The following is a 13432-nucleotide window of genomic DNA, read 5'->3' on the forward strand; positions in this document are numbered from 1 at the left end:
GGTGAGAAGTTTTCTTGCTTTTTATTAATTTCAATTAATTAAAATATGAACAAATCTTCCTATAAAATATTAAAAAGTGTTTTGGATTTTCAAAATCGACTTTTATGAACATAAAACTTGCCCAAAGTTATATGGGGAAAATTAAAAGCTTAATCAACAGACTGTTATGTGAAATTTTACTAAAATATTGTATTTATTTTTTAACTAGACAAAGAATTTAGATGAACAAAATGAAAATCATTCAAGGCTCTCTTTCAAACTTGCAAACCTAATCTCCAAAAAACACACTGTCCTAATAGAATGTCACCACTAGATGGCAGCAGAGACATGTGAGAGCATCGACGAAAGAAGTAAAGGACAATTGAAACGTTTGTCTATTTTTTATTATTATTTTTTTTCTAAAATACCAGCACTCAACACAACACCTCACTCCTCGTTGAGCGTCAGGAACCATTTCAAAGGTTTGAAGTGGAGTTTGATGGGATCATCTACGCAGACAACAATAAATAAACAAGGAAATGTAAATGATGGTGACTGACACGCCTCCAACCAATTGGAGGGCTGCTTTTAGCCACTTCCCAGCTCTAAGCCAATCAAAACACTGTAGGAACAAGCCCCCGCCTTTGCGGTTGAGTCGACTTTTCTTCTTCGAGTACGTGCTGCCTGAAACACCTTCAACAGTCCGGAAGTTCGTCAGGCAAACCTTCAAAATAAAAGTAAAAAAAATACAACACAAGTATAGTAAGCATTTTTTTTTAGATGTAATAAAAAATATGCTTCCTTTTAAGATTTTTTAACAGGAAAACTTGCAAGGATTTGTTTGGCTTGCTTTTTAATTTTCTAAGCATTTTTGCCTTTGTTGATTCTATTGTATATTTTTTTCTTAATGTAATGAAAGAAAGTATATTTTAGCATAATTAAAAAGAATCTCTCGAAATGTCCGCATTTTTAATGACATTTTGGAGTAGGGAGAGAGAAGTGAGTGAGAGTGTGCTTTTCCATGGTTAACGACTTCGAAAATAAATTATAACAATAATACATAATAAAAAGCTATTTAGAAAAAAAAACAAAACAAAACTATTTTTCCATTTTTTTTACCCTGATAGGTTATCTTAGAGAAATGCAGGATTCATTCTCGTGTTTGTTTAAAAAAAAAAGAAAAGAAAAGAAAAGAAACAAGATAATATGGTGATCATTTTTTTATTTGACCATTAAATACATATAAACAATGAATTTAACCTATACGTGTTTTGTCAAATACAATATATATTATTGTTTTTTTCTTGAAATGAAGTAAAAAAAAACTAGAAAAATATTGCAACTTGATTTTTTTAAAATTGTTGTATGTGTGTAAGAAAAAGAATAAATATTTTAATAACCTGTTAACATGTTTTCGGAAATAACTCACAAAGTTTTATTTTGAAATGCCAAAAGGGAAATGTTCCTCCGTCCTATCGTTTGAGTTAACATCGAGGAGCTGATCTGAACATCCACAAATGTAGATCACGGAAGCTGAATTGGAAGCGGTTCGTGTCCGGTCTCGTAACCGTATGGACCGCACCGCATCGCGTCTTTCCGAACCCGCGTCGGAGGATGGAAATGTGGACACGGAGAGGAGAGGACTGCCGCTGTCACCGGCGGTGAGATGGTCTCATTTGTCCTGAGGCAGCCTCTGACGTCACACCCAGACATCATAGTTTAAACTTTCAAAATGAGGCTCTTTCTGCCTCTGCTGAAAAACGCACACCCGAAAATCGAGTTTTACTCCCGGTTTTCCCCGTCGCCGCTTTCCATCAAGCAGTTCTTGGATTTCGGTGAGTACAGCTGAGATCCCATTGAAAAGACTAACATGCTCTGTTAAGAATTGCCTTTTTATGATCTCATTCCACTGTTTGCTAATTAATTTTGATGTGTCATGATTGAATTGTCTCCTTTTTTATTAGTAAAGATTTGAAATATGATATTCTTTAAAGATTAGAGGTCATATTTGAATTCCCACTTCTATGGGGACCAAAACTGCATCATCCAAGCTGCTGAGTCAGTTTCCTCTCATTTTGTATCACCTGTTTATTAAGTGAACATGTGCAGGCAAACCTGAGCACTCCCAGGTGACAACAACACAACACTGCATACCCATCCTCACACCTTTTTGTGCCAAGAAATCCTAACACTTTTCTCAAATTAGCTTTATTACTATTTAGAACGAATAAAAATGAGCTCATCGAGCTGAAGGATCGTGGTATAACCCAGAAGATGACAGCTGTTAAGTGAGTTTCTGCTCTGCATTCAGGGATTTCTTAATCCGTGATTATGTAATTTGTTCTCACAGCTGGGGATGGGATGTAAGCAACAGGAAGAACACTTGTTGAGCTCGGGATGGCACTTGTTTGTGTTAAATCTGAAGAAGTGGTTTTACAGGATCTTTAAGATTATTTATTTTTTGTGATTTAGACATTTGGATGTTGCAACCTGTATCAGGTCGAGTGTTTTTTCTGCTTTACTTTTGGTTCGTCTTAAAAAAAAAGAGCTGACCTCATTGACTGTATCTGAGAACTGGATTGAGTGACCCTTCCCTCCTCCTGTTTCAAACAGGAAGTAACCACTGGTTCCAAGAAGCCAAAATCACAGACTTCTCTTAATAAATTAACAGCTAATGCTCAGTCATTGTATGTATGTATGTATGTATATATATATATATATATATATATATATTTACATTTTTTAACATTTTCTTGCTAATCCTATTGTTGTTGTGATATTTTTTTGTAGTTCAAATAGTAGTACTCGGGATTAGTCTTGGGATATATCATGATACTTACTGTATTGTGAGACATGTATCGTGATACGTATCGTATCGCCAGAGTCTTAGCAATACACACCCGAATTAGCTGCATACGTTTTTATGACTGTTTAAGGGCTCTATAACAAAACGCGCGTTCAAAGTTAAGTTGGGTCGAACTTTGACTAGTCACGGACTTAGATTAGGTATGGCTGATGTCCTCTTTGATTCACAGAAATGCCAAACATTTAGAGGAGAAATTAATAATTGTGGTCCGTGCCCGGATGGAATTTGTGCATTGGAATAGAGCTGTAAAAAAAAAAAATGCCTGGAGCTAGATTCTCGAGATTTACTCGTCCATTGTGAACACCTTATACTGAAAGTATAACATCAGAACATTTATTTTTCTTTCAACACTGATAGTGTTTTTTTTAGACCAGGATACCTTAAAAGGGAGATGTTTTGACCAGTGGGTCACTTTCTTATCTGATTTTGTTGGATTTGAATCCTCCCAACTGGGACAACAGGACAGAGGTTTAAAAATAATAAATAGTAACAAATATCAAACAGTAGTGTACACAATAGATTTACTGATATCAGTATTTAAAAACCCGGATTATCAAGGCTTTAGAACGTAAAATCTTTTGCTTCTTTAAAGCCAGTCCATCAAATAGTTTGATCAAGAAGCTCATTGGTTGATAGATTTTGGTGTCAAAAGTTAGACAAATTATGAACAACTTTTTATGATGGCATAAATAACAGCAAAAACACAAATTAGCATTAAGTACCAACACTTCCGGACTGAAGCTGTAAAAAAATAAAAGAATTGCAGTTGGGTGTAGTTCCTCAAGTGACCACTTGAGGAAATCGGGCAAAAAGCCACGACAAGTTAGCAGAAAATATTAAGTAAGGCAAATTGGAACTAAACTGTTTATTTTTTGTTGAGAAGCAATGGTTCCAGTATCTGCAACAAGCTACCTGACAAACTGATCCGGCTCCAGTTTTAGACAAAACGAGAATCTACTAAAAACTCAAAGTGTAAGTTAGTGTAGACTTAAAGGGTCATATAAGGTGCAGTCAGAGGAGGTTTAACTTGAGAAATTTAAAATTTTCAAGCATTTTATGGCAAAAATAACCAGTTCTCTAGTCACAATAAAACTTTAACAAAGGTATTGTATTAATAAAAAGTGTTTTTTTCTTTAGGAAGAGATAATGCATGTGAAAAAACCTCCTACATGTTTCTGCGGAAGGAGCTGCCGGTGCGGCTGGCCAACACCATGAGAGAGGTTAACCTGCTGCCTGATAAACTGCTAAGCCAGCCCTCTGTCAGGCTGGTCCAGAAATGGTGAGGTCTTTGTTTGGCTAGCTTGAGATAAGGTTTATTATAAGGGTTGACCTTTGGTTGTTGCTTATTTTTTTTTTAGGTACATGCAGAGTTTCGTGGAGCTGCTGGACTATGAGAACAGAAAGCCAGAGGATCCTCAAACTCTGAATGAGTGAGTGAAATCTTGTCCTGCGGTTAAAAACAATTGAGAGCGTGATGTGTGAGCAGCAAGCTCAGACTTGTTAAGACAAACCGCACAGGTAACACTCTGTGTTATTACCTCAACAAAAGCCTGTCATGCGGAGCCAACAAACACAGACAGGACTTTGAAGGAGCATGTCTGCTCTGATAACTTACTCCCAAGGGCTGCTGAGTTTGCTGGCACTGAGGCAAATTCGTATTAGGACTTTATAGTCAGCATGACTCTGCATCTTTAAAGAAATTCTAATGAGTTGGAAAATAACGGAAGGGTTGTGGATCGTAAAAAAAGGAAAAGTTTCCACATATGCAAGTCTTAGGGCCACCATGAAAGAAGAAAAATAAACAAGTAAATAAGAATAGTCATGAAAATATGAGAGAAAAAGTCATAATTTTACAAAAGTAAAATTCCAAAATATTACAGAATAAAGTCTTAAAATAATGAAGAAAAAGTCTAAATTTTATGAGAATAAATAAGTAAATGTTTGTGAAAATAGACACGTTTTTTTTACAAGAATCAAATTGAGGAATTACGAGAAAAAAAATATTTTTTTTTACAAGAATATCATTATAATTTTTTTTTTTTTTTTTTTTTTACGAGAGCCACGTGTCAAACTGGCAATCTGTCCAGGGCGAACCCCACCTTCGCCCATCAGTAGCCGGGTTGGGCTCTGGCACCCCCGCAACCCCAAAAGGGACAAAGCGGCCAAGGTGATAAATGAATAAATGAAACCGTTTTTTACAAGAATAGGCGTAAAAACTTGAGGAAAGAGTCAACATTCTACAAGAATAAAGTCATGAAGTTATGAGAAAAAAAAGAAGAATTTTACGAAAAAGAAAATTGAGAAACAAAGTCTAATTTAAATTAGAATAAAGATGTAAAATTGTGAAAAAGTCAACATTTTACTATTAAATGATAAAATAATGGGGGAAAAATTCAAAATATTAAGACAATACATTTGTAATATTAAAAAAAGAAACATTTACAACAATAAAGACATATTTTTTAAGTTAAAATGCTATATTTAGGTTTTGCAATGTTTTATCAAAGACAATCTAACATTGATTTAATCTATGTTACAGACAATTCAGAGAAATGGGATGGACATACTGCTCAAAAAGCTCGCTGTCTACTTTTTTGTGAATGTAAAACTTTATTTTCATAAAATTATAATTTTAGTTTTGAAAAATCACAACGATTTCTTCATACAATGACAAGTTTAAGAATAAAAAAAATACAATTTATTACCATAAAATGTAGACTTTTTTTCTCATAATTTTATGACTTAACACTCATATATGTATTTATTTATTTTCTTGTATGATGGTCTTAATACTCCATCGGGTGCAAATGATCATTTTGAAACTTTTTTATGGTTATTAGTCATTTATTTATTTAAAAAGAAGTATAACATTTTTTTTCTTTATTAGCTTCCTTGAGGTCTTGATTGAGATCCGGAACCGGCACAACGATGTGGTTCCCACCATGGCTCAGGGAGTCATAGAATACAAGGAGAAGTTCGGCTTCGACCCCTCTGTCAGCAGCAACGTCCAGTATTTTCTCGACCGCTTTTACACCAACCGCATTTCTTTCCGCATGCTGATCAACCAGCACAGTGAGTCTTGCAGATGCTCTCCCAGTTCTCCCTTTGGATCACCGCCTCTAAGCTTTAGCATCTGTGTTTTTACCCAGCACTCCTGTTTGGTAACGACACCAACCCGGCCCATCCGAAACACATCGGCAGCATCGATCCAACCTGTAATGTAGCCGAAGTCGTGAAGGGTGAGTTGTAAAAAGCTCTACATCTCATAAGGTCCCCATTATGTTCTTTTTTTTTGTTTATTGTCTTCCTAGAACTGTGTTTATGAATATTTACTGGAATAACTGAAGCTAAACAGCTGGTGTAGTAACTCGGTGGGCCTCTTTATAAAATGTTTTCCAGATGTGCATGGAGCAAACACAAGGTTAACACATGAGAAGCTCAACATGGAGCCACCATGATGGTGAACAAAAAAACACAACTTTTTCCAACTAAGAATTCACTTAAGTGATAAAGTTGAAGTTTTGAACATATACTCTTCTAGTTTCTAACGAAATTTTACTGAATGCTACAATAAGTTTCGACCATTTGCTCATTATGACATATCAAATCTTGTAAACTCTTAAATCAATTTCTATTAAATATGATTTCTATAGTTTAAAGAGCTATAAGAAATTTCTTGCAGCTTACGGTCATACATTTTTGGCTTCAAAACAAATGTGTGTTTGACCTCTAGGGTTAAAAGCTACTTAAATAAAATAATGGTCTGAAGGATCAGGGATCAGGCATACAAATTATGAACTCTAGTGTGTGTTTTCTTCCTCCTGTCCAACTGCTTCTACGTTCAAGGCTGTTTTCTCATCCGAGCTGCTATTCAAATGTTCCGTGTGTTTCTGGGAATTGGGAGATGAATTGCTTCCTTAGTCTCACCCATGCTGACATCAAAGCCTAAAGGCGTTCTCGCAGCAGGGATCAGAAGCTGCACTGTGGATGACCTCTGAAGGAACAGAAGATACTTTTGTAAACATTGTCAGAAACTCAAACATAAGCTCTGAACGTTATCGGTAATGTTTCCCCTTTTCCACCAGATGCCTACGATACTGCCAAGATGCTGTGTGAGAAGTACTACTTAGCTGCTCCAGAGCTCAAGATCGAGGAGTTTAACAGTAAGGGTGGTAATGTGCATGAATTCAGACGTTTTCCCCTCTCAGTTGTAAAGTTTACACTCAAATGTTTGTAATCCTCCAGTGAAGGCTCCTAATAAGCCCATCCAGGTGGTGTATGTGCCCTCTCACCTTTTCCACATGCTGTTTGAGCTCTTCAAGGTGAGCAGTTAATCCATCCAAAGCAGACTGTGTAAAGACCCACTCCTATCGTCTTTCAAACACGTTTAAAGCGTTTCCAGTGGTCTTTTTTGTTGTTTTAAAATCTAAAACCCTGTGTTGTTTTCTAGGACATAGTTTCAGCAGAATGGCAGTATAGTTCATTAGAAATTTGCTTGAGTTTCCCCTCTCCATTGCTGGGAACTCTCTGTTTACACTAGTTGTGCAGAGAAAAATCCGTTTGGCGATATATATCGCGATGTTTTATTTGGGAAAACTTGTATCGATCTAAAATCCATACAAGACGATATTTAATTAGTTATTCATGAGTAACGTAGTTTTTGCATGTTTTTGTCTGCTCTTGATTCACAACCATTTAAATAAAGAAATTAAATTTTAAGCTTAATTTTTCTTTGTATATGTCTTCCATCATGAGAATAAAGCCACATACTAAAAACACAATTTTCACTGGGGTGGGTCTTAAATCGACTGATCATGATGAATGAACTCTGGTGTTGTTCTGCAGAACTCGATGAGGGCGACGGTGGAACTTCATGAGAACAGTGCAGAGGGATTACCTCCTGTGAAGACCAGAGTCACTTTGGGTAAAGAGGACCTCTCTGTAAAGGTAAATAGTCAATATACATTTGTTGAGGGATGTTAGAAATGTTAGCGATTTACTATTTAAAACATTTTTTAACGTCTTCCTTAAGATCAGCGATAAAGGAGGAGGCGTTCCTTTGAGGAAAATTGACCGTCTCTTTAACTACATGTACTCCACTGCCCCGACACCGAGCCTCGAGCCGGGAGCTGTACCACTGGTACACACTAGTACAATCAAATCAACCTTAATAAAAAAAAATAAAAAAAAAACAGATTAAAAGATAAGAAAACATGCATTTTTTTATTTCTTTGTGTTGCAGGCTGGTTTTGGCTACGGCCTGCCGATCTCTAGACTCTACGCTCGGTACTTTCAGGGTGATCTGAAGCTCTACTCCATGGAGGGAGTTGGCACTGATGCTGTCATCTATCTGAAGGTAACACGAGTCAGTGAAGCGCTGTCCTGTTTTAGCTTTGAAAGTGATACTCAGCCTCTTTTGAGTTCTAACAAGTAAAGAAATGGCGAGGTGAAGCTTGAATTTACATTTACTACAAATGTTTTTATTCTAAGAAAAGCTTTAAAAACACATTTTTTTGCAGCCAAACACAAAATGATAAATGAATTTGGGCAGGAAACTACTGTACCTTCTTTACCACAGATTACATATTTAGACAGTGTAAACTTAAAAGCTTAAAATAGAACACCAACAAAACAATTTATTCTCGAGACCATCATTTCTGACTCAAATAGTCCTAAAAAATGAATGTATCTGATGTTTTTTCCTGAAATAAAAACATTGTGCGTTAAAATTGTTCCTTTACAGTAAAATTAAAAGAAATCCTGTTGGATTTATCCTTATGTAATCATTCTGACTATTTTATGCAACCACTGTTCTTTTGAAAATGTCAATATTTACTGTAGATTAAATACCATGCATTCAATGTTGTTTCATATCAAGAATAACAAGTTTATCATTAGCAATCCTCCAGTTTGCATTTGGATAGCAAGGAAATTTAGTAAAGAATAAAAAAATAAAAAAAGTTCATAAAGGGAAAAAAACAGAACTATTTAAAACATAGTGACTGTACTGTTTGCCGTCTCTGAGCAAACAGTAAGTTATGAACAGATGAACAGTCGCCCCCCCCTTTTCCAGGTCAGTAAAGAACTTGGCTCAAATCCCCTGTGAGGCTCCTCAATCCCTTCTGGACTTTAAACAGAAACTGTCTTTGTTTAAAAAGTGGAACTGTCACAAAACGATATTGCTCGGTTTTTGTACAAATGCTAATATAAATATAGCACTAGCATGTTTTTCGTAGCCTATCTAGTCCCATAAAACCCCTTTAGAATTTCATGTTATTTTGAAATTAATTTATCAGTAGTCACATTTACGTACATGGACACAAGTAATCGGATTAAAAGCATACTCTGACCCAATCACACTAATTCGAATCAAAATGTCCTTCGGATTGAGATGGATGGGTTATACCGATTTGTAATCTGATTTTGGTGCATGTATTCACTTATTCTGCTCCGTGCGTGCAGCTGGACCCCAGAGGTTCGCATCCGCAAGCAGGATTTTGTAATCCTTTTCCATTAAAAAAAAAAAGAAGTCAATAATAAGAGTTTTGAAGAACGAAAGCTTGGGTTTAATCATTGACTGTACACAGAGAACTGGATTGAGTGCCCCTTGCGATGCAAACAGGAAGTATCCTCTGGCTCCAAGGAGCCACAATTTCTTCAATTAAGAAATAAACAGTTATTACTCTGTCTTTATATTTGTTACATTGAAATGTTTAATTGACAGATTTCTTTTTAAGTTTGGACTTCTAACAAGCTCACTTCTGATTGGCGAGTGGTTGCCATAGAAATGGTGACTCAGACTGAGTCGGACCAATCACAGCTCACTGAAGGTTTCTGGTTTCAACATGACGTCCGTGCCAGGAAGAAATTACTTTATTTTATTTGAGCCATGGGTGACATCACACTCACTCTGTCCAGTTATCTTATACAGCCAATGGGTTTAATAGATCTTCTTCAAGGTTCTAGCAATGGCTAAATCGTTTAATTTATTTTTTCTGTTTTGATAATTGTACATCTTTTTAGTTAGCCTGGAGCAGTGTATTTTGATAATGACAGATAAATCAGGAAAAAATCTTGACAAGGCTCAAACAAATCACAACACAGGATCAAGATAACACATTTAGAAAGAATTTCCAGTCTGACTCTTCTTTGTTTACAGCTACACAAGCTCTCACACCAGGAAGCCATTTATCTTGAAGGCTGACCAGCTTTAGACCTCCTGTGCTCTTCTCTGTGCTCTCACACACTCACCACCTTTTCTGTAATTAAATTTTGGAAAATATGTGCACAAAAAAAGTGGAATTTGTAAGATAAATCTCCGGATTGGTTTATGTTTTTGAATTTCACTTAAGAAAATGAACCTTTTTTGTTCACTGTAGAGCCTTAATATTAGAGAATCCAGATAGAAAACCCCATGCAGGTCAGTATAATGATTAAGAGGGAAGATAAGCTTCTTAGTTTCAGCGTTTTGTTCTATTATAATAAAAGCTACTTAAACTAACAATGCAAATAAAAAAAAAATCATAATTTTCTGTTTATTTTGTTTGAAGCTTATTGTTTAAATTGTCGTCTTTGCAACCACCCTGTCAGCTTTTATATAAATGTTCTTTTCTTTTTAAAAATACTTTAGGCTCTGTCTAGTGAATCCTTCGAGCGCTTGCCGGTCTTCAACAAGTCAGCATGGAGGCATTACAAGACCAGCCCTGAGGCGGATGACTGGAGCAACCCCAGCAAAGAGCCACGTGACGCCAGCAAGTCCAAATACAAAGCCAACAGATAATAGCTCTGCCCGTCCTGCTGCTGTAGCCCTCCGTGTGGAGCGTGAACACTGAAGTGTTGCTCTTGGGTTTGCACATCGTTAAGGATCATGTTTGCTTTTACATTCCACTGTTAAAGGGTCTAGGGGGTGACCTTGACCTTAACTTTGACCCAATGGCAACCACCTGAATCAGCATAGCTTTTTGTCGTTATGATTGTGGATCCCCCTGCGTGTAACTCCATTAACGTGTGAACGGTTGTTTTAGGGGATTAGGACACATTTAGACGGCGTCCTCCTGCAAAATTCACTGCATCACTGTAACCCCCCACCCGTCTGTGCAGTTTGGCTGCGCTCAGCTTTGCTGAGTTGGTCGTTGCTGTGGCTGAATAAGCCAAACGCTGCCGAGTGTCTTTCTCACCATCAGTAAGGGCCAGTATTCTGTTTCTTCCTCTCCATCTGCAGGAAAGCGTCAGGCAGGCGGGGTTGAGTTTCAGTACAAAAGTGAACAAGAGGAGGTTTCATTATTTTCCCCTTTGGGGAAACAGTGCAGTTGGCATGGAAAAGTCTTATTTTCAGGTAAAATAAAGCAAATATTTATAGTTGATGGGGAAAGGGGACCTTTCAAAATAAAAGACAAAGGAATCCATGCATCACTTTATTACTTTTAAAGAAGTAGACGTCAGGGATTCTTATTTTTTGGTTTGTCAAAGAAACTTCTAGAAACTTAATGTATATTTGATGTTTTTTAAAATGTGTTGAAGGCTCTTAAGAGTTTAAAGGGAAGAATAGATTTTTAGCATTTTCAACTTGTTTTCTCACTAAAGTAAACCAGCTGTAGGTGATGGTTCTGCTAAGAGACCATCCCTGTGTTCTAACTGAACCACCTTTGAAGGAAGAGTGGAGCTTCTGCTCATTCCAGCTCTGTCTGCTGATTATTTTGAAAAGAAATGGACCTATTGTGTCCATCGTTGGACACATTTTACTTTACAGAACATGCTTTTGTCTGCCTGTCACAGTGAGAAAAACCACTTAACTTGCATTTTTGGGTTGATCCAGTCAGCCTTGTGTTTCACTTGTTGTGTGACTAACTCTTCTTCTCAGTTTTTGTGGATAAGATTGAACAAAGTTAGCATTTTTCAAAAATGCCCTTTTTTTCTATTTTAAAGGTTAAAAAAATCCATTCAAAGAAAATGCAGCTAGTGTTGATTATTTCTTTTTGTAGCTTTGTAGAATTCATTTTACTTTATTTGTACAACAGTAATGGCTCATGTAAAGTTACATTTGAAAATTATGATCAGAGGAGAACTTTGTGTAGACAAAAATAATTCCAAGGTTTGACAAAAACACAGATGGGTCACGATGAGCATTAATGTCAGCATCTTTCAAAATAACTTTTTTTCTTCAGATTGTGATTGAAAATCATTATGTAAACAAAATAAAAGATAAAATCCCAACTTTTTGGGGAGGATTTTCCAAATCTGTGTTGGAAGGTTTTAATTGACTTGATTTTATTTTTTCATCACCTTCTGCTTTGTCTGATACAAAACGACAGAAGATTTCCCTGTTTGACTGTGTGTAGGCTCATTTCCAGCCTCTGTGTCAGAGTTTATCCCTGCCAATGACTTTGAAACCTGCCAGTCTCATCAAGTGACGCAATTGTTTGGCTATAGAGTAGCAATTGTAACTGTGAGACCATAAAACCCTTCTTTATTGAGAAAAAAAAGGAAAACTTCAACTCAGATGATAAGCTTTACTGTCTGCCTTTGGAGTATTTTTGGAAATATCATGTGTAAAGTGTTATGTGTTAGGCCAGGGGTCTGCAACCTTCAACACTGTAAGTGACACACTGGTTTGTATTATGTTTCGTTGCTATGATAAATATTAATTAACCATTTTTTTACATAAATAAAACATATTTTTTTCTAAATATAAAATAGTTTATAACTTTTGACAGCAGTTCCTTTGACTTCCTTTCAAAATAAAAGACTCCCTGGTTTTATTGGTCCATAAATAAAATACACAGTTTATTTGTCCATTTGTGTTACATCTCTGCCAGAAATTCATAAATCTAACTATAGTTAAATCAGAGCTAATTCAGTTGCCCTCACCATATTTTTTAACCATAAAGTGGACTTAATATCCTTGAATTTGTTGAAAAATAGAAAATCTGCTTTACTTTCTAGATTAAGTATAAATTCTGGTTGTGCTTACTGACCTCAAAAGCATTCACAAATATGTCAAAATGTTTAATTTTGGTAAACTATGAAGCTGAACCGCTTGCTGAATTGTTGGAGAATTGGGGGTACTGTAGTCAGAAGCAGTGTGGAGTGATAAGTACTGTTCTTTAATAGATCAAATAACATTTACATTTTACTTTACAATTACTATATGAAATTTTCTTTTATCAGAGAGCCACAATAGAGGGGTCAAAGAGCCACATGTGGCTTCGGAGTCTCAGGTTGCAGACCCCTGTGTTAGGTTGTATAAACAGTGTGGTGTGACCCACTGTGTTTTCCATCCTGCTGTACATCGAGCTTAAATTATGTGTGTGCATGAACCTTCTAATAGAAGAGGGAGCCATGCAGTATATATGCAAAGCCCCCCCCCAAAAAAAAAGGGGGTCAGATCCATCCTATAATGGAGCATGAGATCCGTTTACTGTAACACTGTCCCATTTAACAATAAAGAAAACTCTGTGTGAGCCGTCTGCGCTGCTTTTTATCCACATTTCTGACTATTTATTAAGAAAAAAAATGATGTACTCTTAATGTTTCTACATTTACTTCTTTTATGTATGGGACAAATACAATTTATTGCAAAATCTGTGA

At 36.2% G+C, this 13432-nt stretch overlaps 1 protein-coding gene across 1 annotated transcript; it reads left to right on the forward strand.

The window, feature by feature from the left end:
- Positions 1-118: 118 nt before the first annotated feature.
- On the forward strand, positions 119-13305 carry pdk3a (pyruvate dehydrogenase kinase, isozyme 3a). The gene is made up of 11 exons (XM_024279956.2): positions 119-1814; positions 3983-4124; positions 4204-4275; positions 5733-5917; positions 5995-6084; positions 6931-7008; positions 7091-7167; positions 7691-7792; positions 7878-7985; positions 8088-8201; positions 10476-13305. Exons 1-11 carry the CDS (start codon positions 1712-1714, stop codon positions 10623-10625), a joined length of 1221 nt encoding a protein of 406 aa, XP_024135724.1. The 5' UTR covers positions 119-1711; the 3' UTR covers positions 10626-13305.
- Positions 13306-13432: the final 127 nt, after the last annotated feature.

Source organism: Oryzias melastigma, linkage group LG20 (genome assembly GCF_002922805.2).
Source record: "Oryzias melastigma strain HK-1 linkage group LG20, ASM292280v2, whole genome shotgun sequence".
In the NCBI taxonomy this organism is placed as follows: Eukaryota; Metazoa; Chordata; class Actinopteri; order Beloniformes; family Adrianichthyidae; genus Oryzias; species Oryzias melastigma.